The sequence below is a fragment of the Mobula hypostoma genome, chromosome 1 (assembly GCF_963921235.1).
Source record: "Mobula hypostoma chromosome 1, sMobHyp1.1, whole genome shotgun sequence".
Classification (NCBI taxonomy): Eukaryota; Metazoa; Chordata; class Chondrichthyes; order Myliobatiformes; family Myliobatidae; genus Mobula; species Mobula hypostoma.
The window spans coordinates 168,327,513-168,343,326 of record NC_086097.1 but is presented as its reverse complement, the minus strand read 5'-3'; the positions used below and the strand labels follow the sequence as shown (position 1 = coordinate 168,343,326).

At 41.2% G+C, this 15,814-nt stretch overlaps 1 protein-coding gene and 1 long non-coding RNA gene across 2 annotated transcripts in view; one reads left to right on the top strand and one right to left on the bottom strand.

Annotated features, from left to right (window-relative positions):
* The window catches only part of LOC134352194 (AFG3-like protein 2), an 89,255-nt gene that overhangs the window by 39,265 nt on the left and 34,176 nt on the right, over nucleotides 1–15,814 (top strand). Inside the window, exons 6-7 of the mRNA XM_063059481.1 lie at nucleotides 2,951–3,025; nucleotides 10,773–10,897. Of these exons, the coding sequence (XP_062915551.1) occupies nucleotides 2,951–3,025; nucleotides 10,773–10,897 (200 nt within the window). The remainder of the gene's footprint in view (nucleotides 1–2,950; nucleotides 3,026–10,772; nucleotides 10,898–15,814) is intronic.
* The window catches only part of LOC134352202 (uncharacterized), an 85,183-nt gene that overhangs the window by 55,125 nt on the left and 14,244 nt on the right, over nucleotides 1–15,814 (bottom strand). The window lies entirely within an intron of this gene.

The following is a 15,814-nucleotide window of genomic DNA, read 5'->3' as shown; positions in this document are numbered from 1 at the left end:
TAAAAGCAAGGATGTAATGTTGAAGCTTTATAAAACATTGGTGAGGCCTCACTTGAAGTATTGGGAGCAGTTTTGGGCCACATATCTCAGAAAGGATGTGCTGAAACTGGAGAAGGTTCAAAGGAGTTTCATGAAAATTGTTCCAGGGTTGGATGGTTTGTCATATGAAAAGCACTTGATGGATCTGGGCCTATATTCACTGGAATTCAGAAGAATGAGGGGTGACCTCATTGAATTATGAAAGGCCTCTATCGAGTGGCTGTGGAGAGGATGTTTCCTATGGTGGGAGAGTCTAAGACCAGAGGGCACAGCCTCAGAATAGAGAGGTGTCCTTTTAGAACAGAGATGAGGAACTTCTTTAGCCAGCGAGGTTAATCTGTGGAATACTTGGCCTCCTCAGCTGCCTGTGGCAAAGTCTTTACGTATATTTAAAGTAGAGGTTAATAGGTTCTTGATGGTCAGGGCATGAAGGGATACAGGGAGAAGACAAGAGATGAGGGCGGAAAGGAAAATTGGATTAGCCATGATGAAATGGTGGAGCAGACTCGATGGGCCAATTGGCCTAATTCTGTTCCTACCTCTTATGGTCTTGTAGTATAGTTCTCTCAAAATGAATGCTAACATTGTATTTGCCTTCCTTACCATAGACTTAACCTGCAAATTAGTCCTTAGGAAATGCTGCATGAAGGCTCCTCAAGTCCCGTTGCACCTCTGATTTCTGTATTTCCTCTCCATGTAGAAAATAGTCTATGCTTTTGTCCCTTCTGCCAAAGTGCATAACTCTACACTTCAAGCTCTGTATTCCATCTGCCACTTCTTTGCCCACTATCCTAATCTGTCTTAAGTCTTCTGCAGCCTCCTTGCTTCCTCAATAGTACCTGCTGTTCCACCTGTTTCTGTATCATCGGTAAACTTGCCCACAAAGGCATCAATTCCGTCATTCAAGTCATTAAAATATAACCTAAAAAGGAGTGGTCCCAATACTGATCCCTAGAACACCACTAGACACCAGCAGGCACCCTTATTCCCACTACTTGCCTCCTGCTAGTCAGTAAACCACCTATCCATGCTGCTATCTGTCCTGTAATACCCTACCCTGGGCTCTTATCATGTTTAGCAGCCTCATATGCAGCACCTTCGTCAAAGGCCTTCTGGAAATCTAAGTACACAACTTCAAACGATTCTCCTTTGTCTGTCCTGCTTGCTATTTCTTCAAAGAATTCCAACAGATTTGTCAGGCAAGATTTTCCCTTGAGGAAACCATGCTGACTTTTCCCTATTTTGTAATGTGCCTCCAAGTGCCCCAAAACCTCATCCTAATAATGGTCGCCAACCACTGAAATTAGGCTAACTGGCCTACAGTTTCCTGTCGTTTGCACCCCTCCATTCTTAGAGTGGAGTATCTCTGTCCAAGAAGGCTGCAGTTTGTACAGATATAAAAAGACAGTGAAGATTCACAGGATAGGTTCTAGGAATGGTAGGTTTGCTACATGGGGGGGGGGGTGGGGGGGTGTTGAACAATCTGACCTATGAAAATCTCACTTTACACAAATTCTTCCATATATTTTGAAGCATTTTTCAAGCTAGTGCTAATCGTCGTAGTCATTTATGACTGAATAGAGTATATATTTTATTAATTTCATTATGTGTACTTTTAAATAATGTATGAGATCATGAAAAGGCAACGTAACTTCATTAGACATGTGATTAGGAAAGAGGAGTTAGAACGTACAGTAATTATGGGAAAGATTGAAAGAAAGAAAGCAAGAGGAAGACAAAGACAAATGATGGAGACAGCAGCCAGAGAACTGGAAATGAGTACGAATGAATTGATCCACTTGACCCGAAACAGGAGTGTGTGGGCCATGGCAGACAAAGCTCAAACTGGGCATAGCACCTGATGATGATGTACTATTAGGGTGACTACAGGTGAGTTTTGTGATCTGGCCATCTTGGTGATGGAAATTTGCTCTTAAAATATTCATAGATAATACCAAAATATTTGACATACAGAATAAAAATTGCTCTCATAGAATATGTGGGGAGAAAAAAAGCAAACAGGAAATATTTGTATTTTTTATAACTTGTGATTCTTGCTGCATGCACAGATGATGTGGCTTTATATTTGGGAAATTGTGACAGCCCATTCTCTAGGCATGTGACCCTTCAACTCTCCCTTCCCCACTTAATATGGAGGTTAATGTATTGACCACTGAAACGAAAGAATTTTAGCAAGTGTATGTAGAACAATATGATGTGGGCAGCTACAAAAAAGACTACTGACTCATAAAGAAGCTGGTTATTGAACAGTTCTCAGGAAGTGGAACCCTTGTTTAACCCAAGTATTACCTCTGTTGAGGCTCTGATCTCCAGAGTTTAGATGAATGAGACTTGGAACTTGTTTGGGTTTTCTTCCTGAATGTGCGGAGAGAATGTTAAGTTGTAGATGGGATGCATTTTCTGCACTTTGCATATACTAATGACACAAATTGTAAGCTTTATAACATTAGCAAGCTAGTTGTGACAAGAAGCAATCATTTTGGTGTCAGTATTTCAGAATATAGCAGTCATATTCACAAATAAAAAACCATGCCAAGGTGGGTTAAAAAACATGGAAAGCAGGACAAAGTTTATTGAATGATGTTGTGGAGAAATTATGGATCAATTTGGAAACGCAATCATTTGTGCAGATATTGTACTTTTGAAAAAAATATTAAATTTAAAGAATAAGTTTATTTTGAATTGACTTAAATTTGTAAGAATGACACTGAGTTCTTGACTAAAATATTTTTTAACATACAAGTTTATCTTGCCTTCATTATAAATATCTGCTTAAATTTGAATGTTCAATTACTATCTGAAAAATAGAAGCTTTGAACTTGTTAGCATGTAGAAATGAAGATGAGTTGTGTCAAATTTTGTTACTTACCATCTCTATTCTTGTTACCAGGTGGAGAGGTTGGAAGTTGTAAACAAACGCTATGTTAGAGTAGTTTTTGCTCCAGATAAAGCAGCCATGGATGCCGTAAGTTCATTTATACAATATTCTACTTTGTAGATTGTTATAAATTAAAATGTGTACTGTACAGCAGAAGTTCTGTAAATACGCCACCTTATGAAGGTAACGAAATACTCTGAAGTGGATTTGCTGCTGAACCACAAGAGGTAAAACAGATGACCAAAAAACTTGGTCAAAGGGAGAAATTTTAAGAAATGTTTTGAAAATGGACAGAGGGTTGAATGTGGTATACAGAATAAAATAGTGACCTTTGGCCTAAAATATGGAGTTGCTGCTAAAGTGAAGAAAATTGGTTATGTATAAGAGACCATGATTGGTAGCGTTTGCATGCCAGAATTCCAGTAATGTAGTTGTCATCCAGAAGGAGAACAAAAACTCTCATTAGAATCAATTTACCAAATTCAGTAAAGCACTTCTTGTAACAGAGTAGATTGGATCACAGCAATTCCCTAAGCAATACAAGTGTATGTCTTCTAACCCTCTGACCCCAAGTGCGAAACACAAACTACGGTTACCAACACGTACACGTATCTTGGAAACTATTGATGAAGTTAAAGGAGACTTCTATTCTGACATTGGAAAAGACTTCGTTTGTTATCAAAGGTAGAAAACTTAATCCTCCCAGATGACTGCAATGCCAGGCTTAGAAGCATTGATGAAGGTAGAGCAGTAGATGTAGTGTATATGGAATTCAGTAAGGCATTTGATAAGGTACCTCATGCAAGGCTTATTGAGAAAGTAAGGAGGCATGGGATCCAAGGGAACTTTGCTTTGTGGATCCAGAAGTGGCTTGCCCACAGAAGGCAAAGAGTAGTTGTAGATAGGTCATATTCTGCATGGAGGTCGGTGACCAGAGGTATGACTTGGATCTGTTCTTGGACCCCTTCTCTTCATGATTTTTATAAATGACCTGGATGAAGAAATGGAGGGATGGGTTATTAAATTTGCTGATGACACAGAAGTTGGGGGTGCTGTGGAGAGTGTGGAGGGCTGTCAGAGGTTACAGCGGGACATTGATAGGATGCACAACTGGGCTGAGAAGTGGCAGATGGAGTTCGACCCAGATAAGTGTGAGATGGTTCATTTTGGTAGGTCAAATATGATGGCAGAATATAGTATTAATGGTAAGACTCTTGGCAGTGTGGTAGATCAGAGGGATCTTGGGGTCCGAGTCTATAGGACAGTCAAAGCTGTTGCGCAGTGTGTGGTTAGGAAGGCATACAGTGTATTAGTCTTCATCAACCGTGGGATTGAGTTTAAGAGCCAAGAGATAATGTTATAGCTATATAGGACCCCGGTCAGATGCCACTTAGAGTACCGTGCTTAGTTCTGGTCACCTCGGACAGGAAAGATGTAGAAACTATAGAAAGGGTGCAGAGGAGGTTTACAAGGATGTTGCCTGGATTGGGGATCATACCTTATGAGAATAGGTTGAGTGAACTTGGCCTTTTCTCCTTGGAGTGACGGAGGATCAGAGGTGACCTTATAGAGGTGTATAAGATGATGAGAGGCGTTGATTGTGTGGATAGTCAAAGGCTTTTTCCCAACACTGAAATGGCTATCACGAGAGGGCACAGGTTTCAGGTGCTTGGAAGTAGGTACAGAGGAGATGTCAGGGGTAAGTTTTTTACGCAGAGAGTGGTGATTGCTTGGAATGGACTGCCGGTGACGGTGGTGGAGGCGGATACGATAGGATTTAAGAGACTCCTGTATAGGTACATGGAGCTTAGAAAAATAGAGGGCTATGGGTAATCCTAGGTAATTTCTAAGGTAAGGACATGTTTGACACAGCTTTGTGGGCCGAAGGGCCTGTATTGTGCTGTAGGTTTTCTATGTTTCTAAACAATACAGTCCTCTCGAAGTCTGTGATGGACATGGAGGAAATGGGAAAGGAGAGCCCCAGTTGCATTTGATAATGCCTATATGCATTCTAGTATAAGACATTGTGGCAACACCCGAAATTCAGGTACTGTCAACTGTTGGGTTGTCATCATTCAAACAAGATACCACAAGGATATCCATATTACCTGTGGAATAACAGACACTGACTGTTGAAGAATGCAAAACAAATTCGGTGGTTATTACTCTTATCAGCCTGGTCCCAAAGTATTCAACAGCAGAAATGCAGCTGCAAGAAAACCAATATTAAGATTTTGAGCAAATTTTGATACTGCCTCAGAGACAAACTTCCAACTTCTAACCAACAGGAACCTGCATGTGTCCAGTTTTTGAGTTGAGCCGCATTCCTCCATAACCAACACCTATGAAGAGTCTTAGTTTCCCTACTTGAAAACATCAGGGCAGGTTGTATCAGAGACTCACATTTAATTAACGAAGGCTGCAGCAGTGAAAGATCCCCAGTCATTTTGTACTCCATGCCGCTGGACCCGCCATCAACAAATGGCAAAGTGGGGTAATGTGTGGTCTGAAAGTCCCTAGTCACAAACTGGCACATTGGATGGTGGGTGTTTGATTCAATCACTGGGCCCTTAGACTGAGGCAGAAAGCATCCTTCGGCAGCTGCCCAATGACTTAGCAGCCCTATTGAGGATTCAGTTTGCTGATCAGAAACAAAAAAAAACATGACCTTTGGAGCTTGGAATGTGTGTACTCTCGTGCAACCAGTGATTAATCAAAGAGGCAAACTGAAATCATCGCCAAATAACTGAGGAGATGCTAAATTGACCAAGCTGCTCTTTTTGAAACCCATCTGGCAAACAAAAGGCAACTGAGGGAGGAGAAGGGTGGTTAGACCTTCTCCTAGAAAGGGAAGGCAGCTTACAAGCCCAGGATCCATGGTGTTGGGTTTGCAGTAAAGAACCAGCTTGTCAGTTAACTCTTTTGAACTTCCCGTGGGGATCAGTGAATGTCTTATGACCATCTGTTTGGTGCTTGCCAACAACCTGATGGAAACTGTTGTGAATGCTTATATACCATCTGTGGACTCGCACAAGTATGCAGAAGAGGCCTTCTAGCTTGCCTAGACACAACACTGTCAAGCATCCACAAGGAGAATAAGAATTCTCTTAGGGACTTCAGTGCCAGGGTCGATCAAGACTTCACACTTTGGAAGAGCACCACAGGAAAGGAAGGCATTGGCAACATCAACTCAAAGCAACTACTATTTCTCGCCAAATGCGCTGAGCACAATCTGATCATCACGAGCACTCTCTTCCACCAGAAAAACAAATTCAAGGCATCTTGATGGCACCCCAGATCTAAAGAGTAGCATCTCATTGCTTGAGCTAAGGACCCACTGTGATGTTATTATAAAAAGGGTCATGATTGGCACAGATGACTGCTGTATAGACAATCACTTGGTCCACCCCACCATGTCCATCAGACTCATGAAAAACAGGAGGGCTCGTAAGAAGCAGACCAGACCAACACTAAAACTCAAGAGCCTGCTTGACACTGCCACCCAAAATTACCTTCAGGCCTTGTTTGGGGGGAAACCACCAGCAAGAATATTTGGAGGATATCGAAGAACACTGGGGTCTGCTTAAATCCACCATCCCTGGTACCCAAGGATGTTTTTGAAGGTATATCCAGAAAACATCAGGATTGCTTTGATGGTAATGACATGGAGATTAAACAGCTTATCGCCAAGAAAAGAAAAACCTTTAGTGCCTAGTGAGGGAGCTAAAGAATTCTTGGTGGACTGAGAAAGCCCTGAAAATCCAGAGGCTGGCAGACTCTGGTAACACGAGAGGATTCTTCAGTGCCACCAAAGCACTCTATGGTCCAAGATACTTGGGATTAAATGACTCGCAAAGGATGGGAAGAGCTTGCTAAAGGATCGGAAAGTTATCAACGATTGATAGAGAGAGCACTTTCAAAAACTACTTAACCATGACAACACTGCAGAACTAGGGGTTACAAAAAACCTTCAGTGACATATGAGAGAAGATGAGGGGAAACCTCCCAGTGTGAAATAAGTCCATGATGCCATCAGGAACCTGAAAAGCAACAAAACCACAGGTCCTGGTGAATCCCAGCAGAGATCCTTAAGGAAGGATCCTATGTCCTGCACTCGTATATCACATACTTGTCTTCCTCCTGAAGGTTTGGGAAAATGAACAACTACGGTCAGAACTCAGGGAGGCTATAATAGTGGCTATATTAAAGAAGGGAGACTAGGCAGATTGTGGCAATAACAAAGGCATCTTCCTCCTGTCAGCAACAGGCAAAGTGCTTGTATGTATCTTTGTCAACCGACTTTTTCCACAACCTGAAGTACTGCACCTTGAATTACAGTGTGATTTCTGCCCATCTAGAGGTACTGCAGAAGCCAATTACAGTAAAAATGTCATGAACAAAGGCAACCTTTGTGCTTGGCTTTCATAGATTTGACAAAGGTATTTGATACAGAACACTGTCAAGCTCACTGGCATATGCTATCAAGAGATGGCTGTCCTGACAAGCACACGAATACTGAGGCTGCTGCATGATGGTATGTCAGCCGTAGTACTCAGTAACAGGAGCGCTGAATCAGAACCTTTCACTGTCAGGAGTCAAAACAGGGCTGTATCATAGATCCCACCCTATTTGCCATCTTTATAGCTGCCATCCATTACTTCATTGGCCAAGATCTGCCAAAGGGAATCTCAATCTTGTATAGAATGGATAACAAGCTTCTCAATCTCAACTGGTTCAAGGTCAACACCACCGGGATTGCGGAACTTCGGTATGTGGATGATAACGCTATCGCAACACATTCTGAAGAAGATCTCAGGTGTATCCTGAATGCCTTTACCAAGGCATATAGAGCCCCATGTCTTGTTTTGATATTTTTAAGAAAAGACACAGGTCTTGTATCAGCCATCATCCAACCAGCCCTTTATCCTACCCTCCATCAAAGTTGACAGTATCGCTCCTGAAAATGTAGACTACTTTCCCTATCTTGGCAGCAAATGCAGAGGTCAACTCAGATCAGTCACTGTCTGAGTAGTGCTTGTGGAGTCTTCGCAGGATTAAGGAAAAGTGTCTTTGAAGACCACTACCTATAGGTCCAAACAATACTTTTTGTCTCCAGAACAGTCGTCCTTCTTACATTACTTGTTCTGCCTCTAGAGGCACTGTGTGTTTTGTATGAAATTTGTTTTGTACAAACATCACTTCCTGTTTGTAAGCTGCTTTTTTACATTTCCTGCATGGGTTAACTTGAATTTCGACTTGGAGCAAACATGGTAAGAAGACATCCATCTCCATTCACTATTTGACCTTGAAACAGCAATATCTGTGTGTCTTCATCTTAATATTAGTAAACATTTAGTAGCTGAAGGAGTGCAACACTATTAAGCTATCATCACGCCATGAGTTTGCTCTAGTCCACAGGATAGCTATGGAATGTTGCAGGTGTGTATTACCTTGTTTAATGCTGATTGTGAAAATATTTGATAGTATTATATTCAGGTGTGCAACAATTCTGTATTGACTCTATTATGTGTTTTACTTAACTTTCTGCAGTTGCAAAATGTTTTCTCATTTAAAAACCCTGAAGAAGGCTTCTGGCTCGGGTGATTTTTGAGAAGGTACTTAACCCCCAGCTAGCTTTGTATACAACGCATTGCAAGGGCAGTAGATTATTGTATGGTGCTGAATCATGGACCACCTAGAAGCCGTGGAACAATACCACCAAAGAACCTTACGAAAGATTTTGAGGATCAGCTGGAAGGACAAACATACTAACACCATTGTACCAGAGGAGGCCCACATGAACAGTAGTCTTACCATGATAAAGCAACAGCAGCTCCGAGGGATAGATCATGTCAATCAGCTGCCTGACCCGGGTCTCCTCAAACTGTGGTGTTGTGAGCAAACTGAAATATGGCATTGGAGCTGTACTTCGCCTTATATTCATAGTTATAAAACGAGTAGAGCAGGGGGCTAATTACACAGCCATGTGGTGCACCTTTGCCAATGGTGATTGTGGAGGTAGTTGTTGCAAATCAATATTGACTGGGATTTGCAAGTGACAATATTGAGGATCCAGTTGCACACGGAGGTATCAAGGCCTATGTCTTGGAGTTTAGTGATTTAGTTTTGAGGGGATAATTATGTTGAGTGCTAAGCTGTAGTCAATGAAGAGCATCCTGATGTATACATTTTCATTGCCTAAATGTTCCAGAGCCAATAAAATGGCATCTGCTGTTGACCTGTTGCGACACAAGGCAAATTGGAAGTGATCAAAGTCACTCCTCAGGCAGGAGTTGATGTGCTTCATGACCAACCTCTCAAAACACTTCATCACATTGGATGTAAGAGCCACTGGATGATAGTCATTGAGGCAGGCTACCATGTTTTTCTTAGGCAATGGTATGATTGGAGCCTGCTTGAAGCATTTGGGTACCTCAAACTGCTGAAGTGAGAGGTTGAAGATGTTAGTAAACAGTCCAGCCAGGAGAATACAGCTCTTCAGTATTCATTCAAGTGTCACGGAAAGCATCTGGCCATGATGTTGTACCTGGCCAAGACCTTATATGATCTCTGATTTCCAAGTTATTATAGGTTGATTCACTGAGGCTTTGCCCTGACCTCCACATAGAAATGGTGCCTTACCAGCCCTTGATGCGAAATTCTTCCTAACCTCAACTTCCAGAATATAAAGATCAATGACAGTCATTAAAAGAATCATTTTCTACTTCTTGAGAGAAACCTGTTAATAAATGCTGACATGGATGATGAAAGTCACTACTACTAGAACAGCCTTTGGCTGTTTGAATTTCTGGACCACACAGCTTATGGTTTACTGGGCTGCCACAATCCCCGTTTGCTATCCTTCAGAATTATAAATTGCTTATAACAAGCACCTTAAAGCACTGTTGCTGTCTTAACAAGAGATACAAGAGTACTGATGCAAGGTTTCAGCCCAAAATTTCTTGATTCCTTTCCTTCTTTGGCTGCTGTTTGACCTGCTGATCTCCTTCAGCAGATTGTTTGTTGGTCTATCTTCACAAAATCCTCATGCACTAAAAGTACTGAGGGTCTAAATTCAGTCAGCCAGATGTGATGGGTAAATTCAGTCAGCCATATGTGAAGGGTAGGCCATGTTATTCACATGCCTGACACTTAAACTGTACTCAACTCCATCACAACAAGTGATTACCAAGGTTCAAAGGTGTTCTTAATGTCCCCCCTGCTCTAGACATCTATAACTTCCCTATTGATTCATGAATATCCAGGACCCATGACCATTGAAGTTTGTGAGCATGCAGGAGCCCTAGGTAAATGACAAGTTTGAGCAGTGTGCTTCTTCCATTAAGTATTCCTTGTTCATCTTTGGCAGTTTGTGAGTCCTATGCTGGCCATAGCAGCCAGCTTGAAACCCATGGATCACTTTGGAATTGGGGTATCTTCAACCCAAAGGACTACCTGATCTAAGGACTGTGGATTTTTTTAAGGTGTCCTTATGTTTAATCCTAAAGCAGTATTTCCAAATGCTAGAGAAGGATACGAGACTGCAGATTGCTGGAATCTGGAGGAACTATAAACACATTAAGAAGGCCTCTTAACTCTACTAATTGCTATGAATAAATTAGCTGGTGTGCTTGGATATGTTACAAGAGTTGAAACGTAGAAGGAAAAGAGAAAACATGTTATTATGCGATTGAGCCCCCAAAGTTATCTAGATGTGAATTGAAACTATTTGACTTTTTAATGAAACTTGTCTTAAATTGATTTAGTGTGCCATATTTACTATATTATCTTCATTGTAATTAGTCTGCTCATATTCTTGTATCTGTTTCTACAGCACTATGTATGGTTTAACATCGGGAGTGTAGATACCTTTGAAAGGAATCTGGAATCTGCACAGCAGGAACAGGGTATAGAAGGTGAAAGTAGGATACCCGTTGTATATTCCACAGAGAGTGATGGGTAAGATTTTCATTTCTTTACTATTAATTTCTCTGTAACAGAAGTAGCATTCTAATTGGTTGCGTCACCATCCGGTATGGAGAGGCCACTGTACTAGCCAGCTCGAACATGGGCATTAACCCTGTCCCCTCCCCTCACCACCACCATCAAAGACATCATCAAAAGGTGATGCCTCAAATAAAGGAGGCATCCATCATTAAGGACCCCCCACCCCTCAATCACACAGGACATGCCCTCTTCTCATTGCTACCATCAGGGAGGAACTACAGGAGCCTGAAAACACACCCTCAATGTTTTAGGAGTATCTTCTTTCCCTCTGCCTTCATATTTCTGAATGAGCAGTGAATCAACTTATAAACACTACCTTGCTATTTTTACTCTTTTTGAACTACATATTTAAATTTATATATACTGTACTGTAATTGAAAACTAGTACTACACACATAAGGACAATGTCACCAAGTAATTAGAAGGATCATTACCTTTTTTGTATGTCATCCTATGAACCATATCATTATAAACACCAGAATAATTTGTAAGCTCACAGGGGAATACTTGATGTATTGAACAATAACATAAACCTCATTTTCATATCTCATATTGCCCCTTCAAGTCTGTGCTAATTCTTGAAGTATTCCAGTAATCCCATCTCCTACCTTGTTTCTCTGTAATATGTTCTTAAACATGATCTGATGCTTCTGCAGAGCATCTCTGCTGGTAATTTACAGTAGCCTGTTAATCTACTGATGCTCCTTTAAGATGTGGCTGGAAATGGGGATGCCTGTTTAGGCAGAAGCAGAATGTGCAAAGTCCACACAAACAGCATTTGAGGTCACGATCAAATCTAGGATGTTGAAGCTGTGCAGTAACAGCACTAACTGCTGCTTCATTGAGCTATCTGAAATGTGGTTTAAATCCTGTTGCACTTAATACTTGGAAAGAGCAGGTTTAATAATCAACTTGCACTCACGTTTGACTTTGTCCTGATAGCCATGTGCAAATTGACTTGACCACAAGTGGATTATGTCTAAGCATTTACAATTGGTGTTTTCTTGGGAGGGTAATCAGATCTGCAGCTACAGGGATGATTTCAACATTGCTCTCTGCCTATAAGGATTAAAGAAGTTTTACAATTCAGTGGATTCCAGTAAATTGAGCAATCAGTTGATCAGAGCAGCTGCTTACTTGGGACAACTCTTAAAGAACAAAAACTAATCGAGAAAATAGCTTGGATTCCCTTTGCTTATTTGAGGCACTATACTCTTTATAATTGTGACAGGAGATCATTGCCAAACAGTTTCTAACTAGCATCAGTTGCATGCAGATCATGTAGCCATTAGACACTACACCTTGTTTAGAGTGAAGAATTTTTAGATAGTATTACTTGCATGTGTTTGTGTTCCAAAAGCTGTGATTTTTGTCACTGACGGTTGGCGAGTAATAAGCAATAAGACAATTCAGAACTGTTTTGCACACTGTGGTACTGCCGAAGGGTTCTGGCCAGAAGCGTCAACTGAACTCTTTTCGGTACTTGCTGCCTGGCCTGTTCCTCCAGCATTTTGTGTGTTGCTCGGATTTTCTGCATCTGCAGATTTTTTATCTTGGGAGTGAAAATGAAATGATTTCACTACTTTAACAAGTTAGGAATTACAAAGAACCTGAAGATATTGGAGGATGCAATTATCGAAAGCATTGTATGAAAGCTGTCTATTATCTGCACTTGGTGTCTGCATTGATTTTGTTCATGTACAGTCAATCAAAAGAACACGGCAACAGACACTGGATTAATTCCTGTCATAACTATTAAGAACTTGTACCTAGTTTTATAGTACTATCATAGTTTTGGTAGAGTTCTCATTTGTTCTGTATTTTAGTTACGTACATAATTTAATACTCATTTGAATGGTAGTTTGTCTTTTTTTATATAGCTTTTTAATTATTTTCGTAAAACTTCAGCTAATTGGTGCAGCCACTTAATTGGTCCAAAATATTAGTCCCAATGTGTCCCAATTAGCAGGATTCGACGATAATCCTTTCTTTGTGTCACCATATGTTGATCTTGTAATTACAAATGTAAAAGCTATACAATAACAATGTTAAAAAGTGATTTTTGTGCAAGTAGCTCTCCCTGTATAGTTTCCCTATTTCACCACATGAGCACAGAATAACTTGCTTTTTTTATTCGTTATAGAGATGCAGCAGTTGTTTAACATTTACTAGTCTCATTGGTCACCCTGATCTAAGCTGGTGTTAGTGGAGATTCTTGAAGCTGTTTGTCACATTACTTCTGATTAAGATGGTGCTAAGATGCGGGCTCAGACTTGGTAGTTTCTTCATAGGAGTAGCCTTGGGCAGCGTAAGGAGTTAGAATAAAGGTTAGGATTTAGGTATGGGTGAGAGGAATTGGAGATTAGGGGCAGTAAATGAAGAATTGGGGCAGGAGCTGGTGTCTAGGTTGAAGCATTCTGCTGCAGAAGGCCACTGGTCTTTGTGGGTGAATGTCGGTGGGCAGGTGCTGATGTGGTCAGTGACAGAGACCAGCAGACCTCGTGGATGAGGGAAGGTGACCTCACTCCCAGGTTGGCAAGACCCAGAATTGGAGGCCTCTGAGTGGTTGGAGGTTGAACGCAGAAGTTGGCAAGTCCGAAAGTCAAGGTCGATGACCAAGGCCCCTGATTTATGGGTCTGGAAGCTCGAGGCCTGATTTATGCGAATCCAGGGTGGGGACCGGAGTTTGGAAATCCAGAAGCAACCTGGCCTGAGGTTGGAGACTTGCTGTGTGTCCGAGTGGGTGGGTGGAAGGGAAAAAAGGAGCTTGTTTTGTTGTGTTGTTTTATTCTGCTGAACATCGTGGGCATGTTATGCTAATGCCAGAATGTGTGGCGACACTTGCGGCCTGCCCCCAGCTTATCTTTAGGAGTGTTGTTTGTTAATGCAGACAACGCATTTCACTGTATGTTTCAATGTACATGTGATAAGTAAATGAACCTGAATCTGATTGTAAACTGGTCCTTGAGGCAAAGGTATACATTGAGTGATCTCAACCTGGAACTACAATTTCATAAGTTGTATGGGCAGCAACTTTTTTACGCAATATTAATGAATCTGTTTGCAAAAATTTCAGATCATTTTTACTAATTGTGCTTTTTACTTAATTGTGCTTGTTAAAATGTAATTGAGTATCTCTGTGCGCTGTTGTGATTCAATTAGAGCTATGTAGCAGATTGTTTTACATGCTATATCCATGAGTCAATCCTGCTGGATACTTCTAAAGAATTTTCAGATTTAATCTTCAATGCTGTGTATGTGGTTAAAACTAGTTTGGTTTTGTCACAGATAATTATCATTTAAGACCAGTCTGGATCTTGGCTTCTATTTTTCAGATTTGATTTGGTGCCTAATATGTCATTTCTTCCACTCTCCCGCTTGGGAGAAAACCAAAGCCACCTGTACAGGCTGGAAATCTGAAATGAAAATGGGGAATTTTGGAAATGCCCAGCAGGAATGACAGAACTAATGTTGGCAGAATTTCAGATGGTGATGAAGAGGCAGACAGGAGTGAGATTGATCAGGTGGTTGAGAGGTGTTAAAACAACAACCTTGCACTCATTGTCAGTAGGACCAAGGAATTGATGGTGGATTTCAGGAGGGAGAACTGGAGGGAACACACACCAGTCCTCATCAAGGGATCAGCAGCGGGAAGGGTGTCAACATCTCTGAAGATCTATCCTAGGCCCAACATATTAATGCAAATACAAAGAAGGCACAACAGCGCCTGTATTTCATTAGCAGTTTGAAGAGACTTGTTATGTCACCAAAAGCTCTCAAATTTCTACAGATGTCTACTGGAGACCATTCTAACTGGTTGCATCACATATGGTATTCAGTGTCCACTACACAGGATAGGAAAAATTTACAGGAAGTTGCAAACAAAGGAGGCATCCATCATTAAGGACCCCCATCACCCAGGCCATGCCTTCTCATTGCTACCATCAAGAAAGATGAACAAGAGTCTGAAGAAACACGCTCAGTGTTTTGGAACAGCTTCTTCCCCGCTGCCATCAGATTTCTAAATGAGCAATGAATCCATTTTCTACTTCACTATTTTCTTTTTTCTTTTTAACTCTTTATGCACTACTGACTTTTTACTATATTGTAATTGATAGTTTAAAAATATGTATTGCTATGTACTGTCGCAAAACATATTTTGCGACATATGCCAGTGAAATTAAACCTGATCAGATTCTGATCTGTGGAAGGAGAAGCAGTTAATGGCATTGAATCTGGCTCTGTGGCTCAGAAGGGAAGTGGGAGAGAAGAGTAGTGCAGTAGTGATAAGAGATTCTATAGTTAGAGGAGCAGACAGGAGATTCTGGCAGTGTAAGAGACACCCAGGTGGTATTTTGCCTCCTGGGTGCCAGGGTCAGGGATGTCTCAGATCGGGTCCACAGCATTCTAAAGAGGGAGGATGAGCAGTCAGAAGTTGTGGTACATATTGGTACCAATGTCATAGATGGGAAAAGGAATAAGGTACTGAAGAGAGAATATAGGGAGATTACTGCCTGTGCCTCATGCCTATGAAAAATAGGATGATTTGGCAGATGAATGCATGGCTGACGAATTGGTGTAGGGGGTAGGGTTTCAGATTTCCAGATCCTTGGGATCTCTCTCTGGGAAAGGTATGACCTATACAAAAAAGATGGGTTACACCCGAACCTGAGGGTCTCCAATGTTCTTGCAGGCAGATGAGCTATAGTTGTTGGGGAGAGTTTGAATTTTAAGCTTTAAACCCTCCCCAACAACTCTAGCAAACCTGCATGTGTGGGAACTGGAGTGATAGGACTGAGGATGGAGTAGTTGGTATACAAGTAGATACAGTATGTAGTGACACTGAGGAAGTACAGATGATAAGGTGAA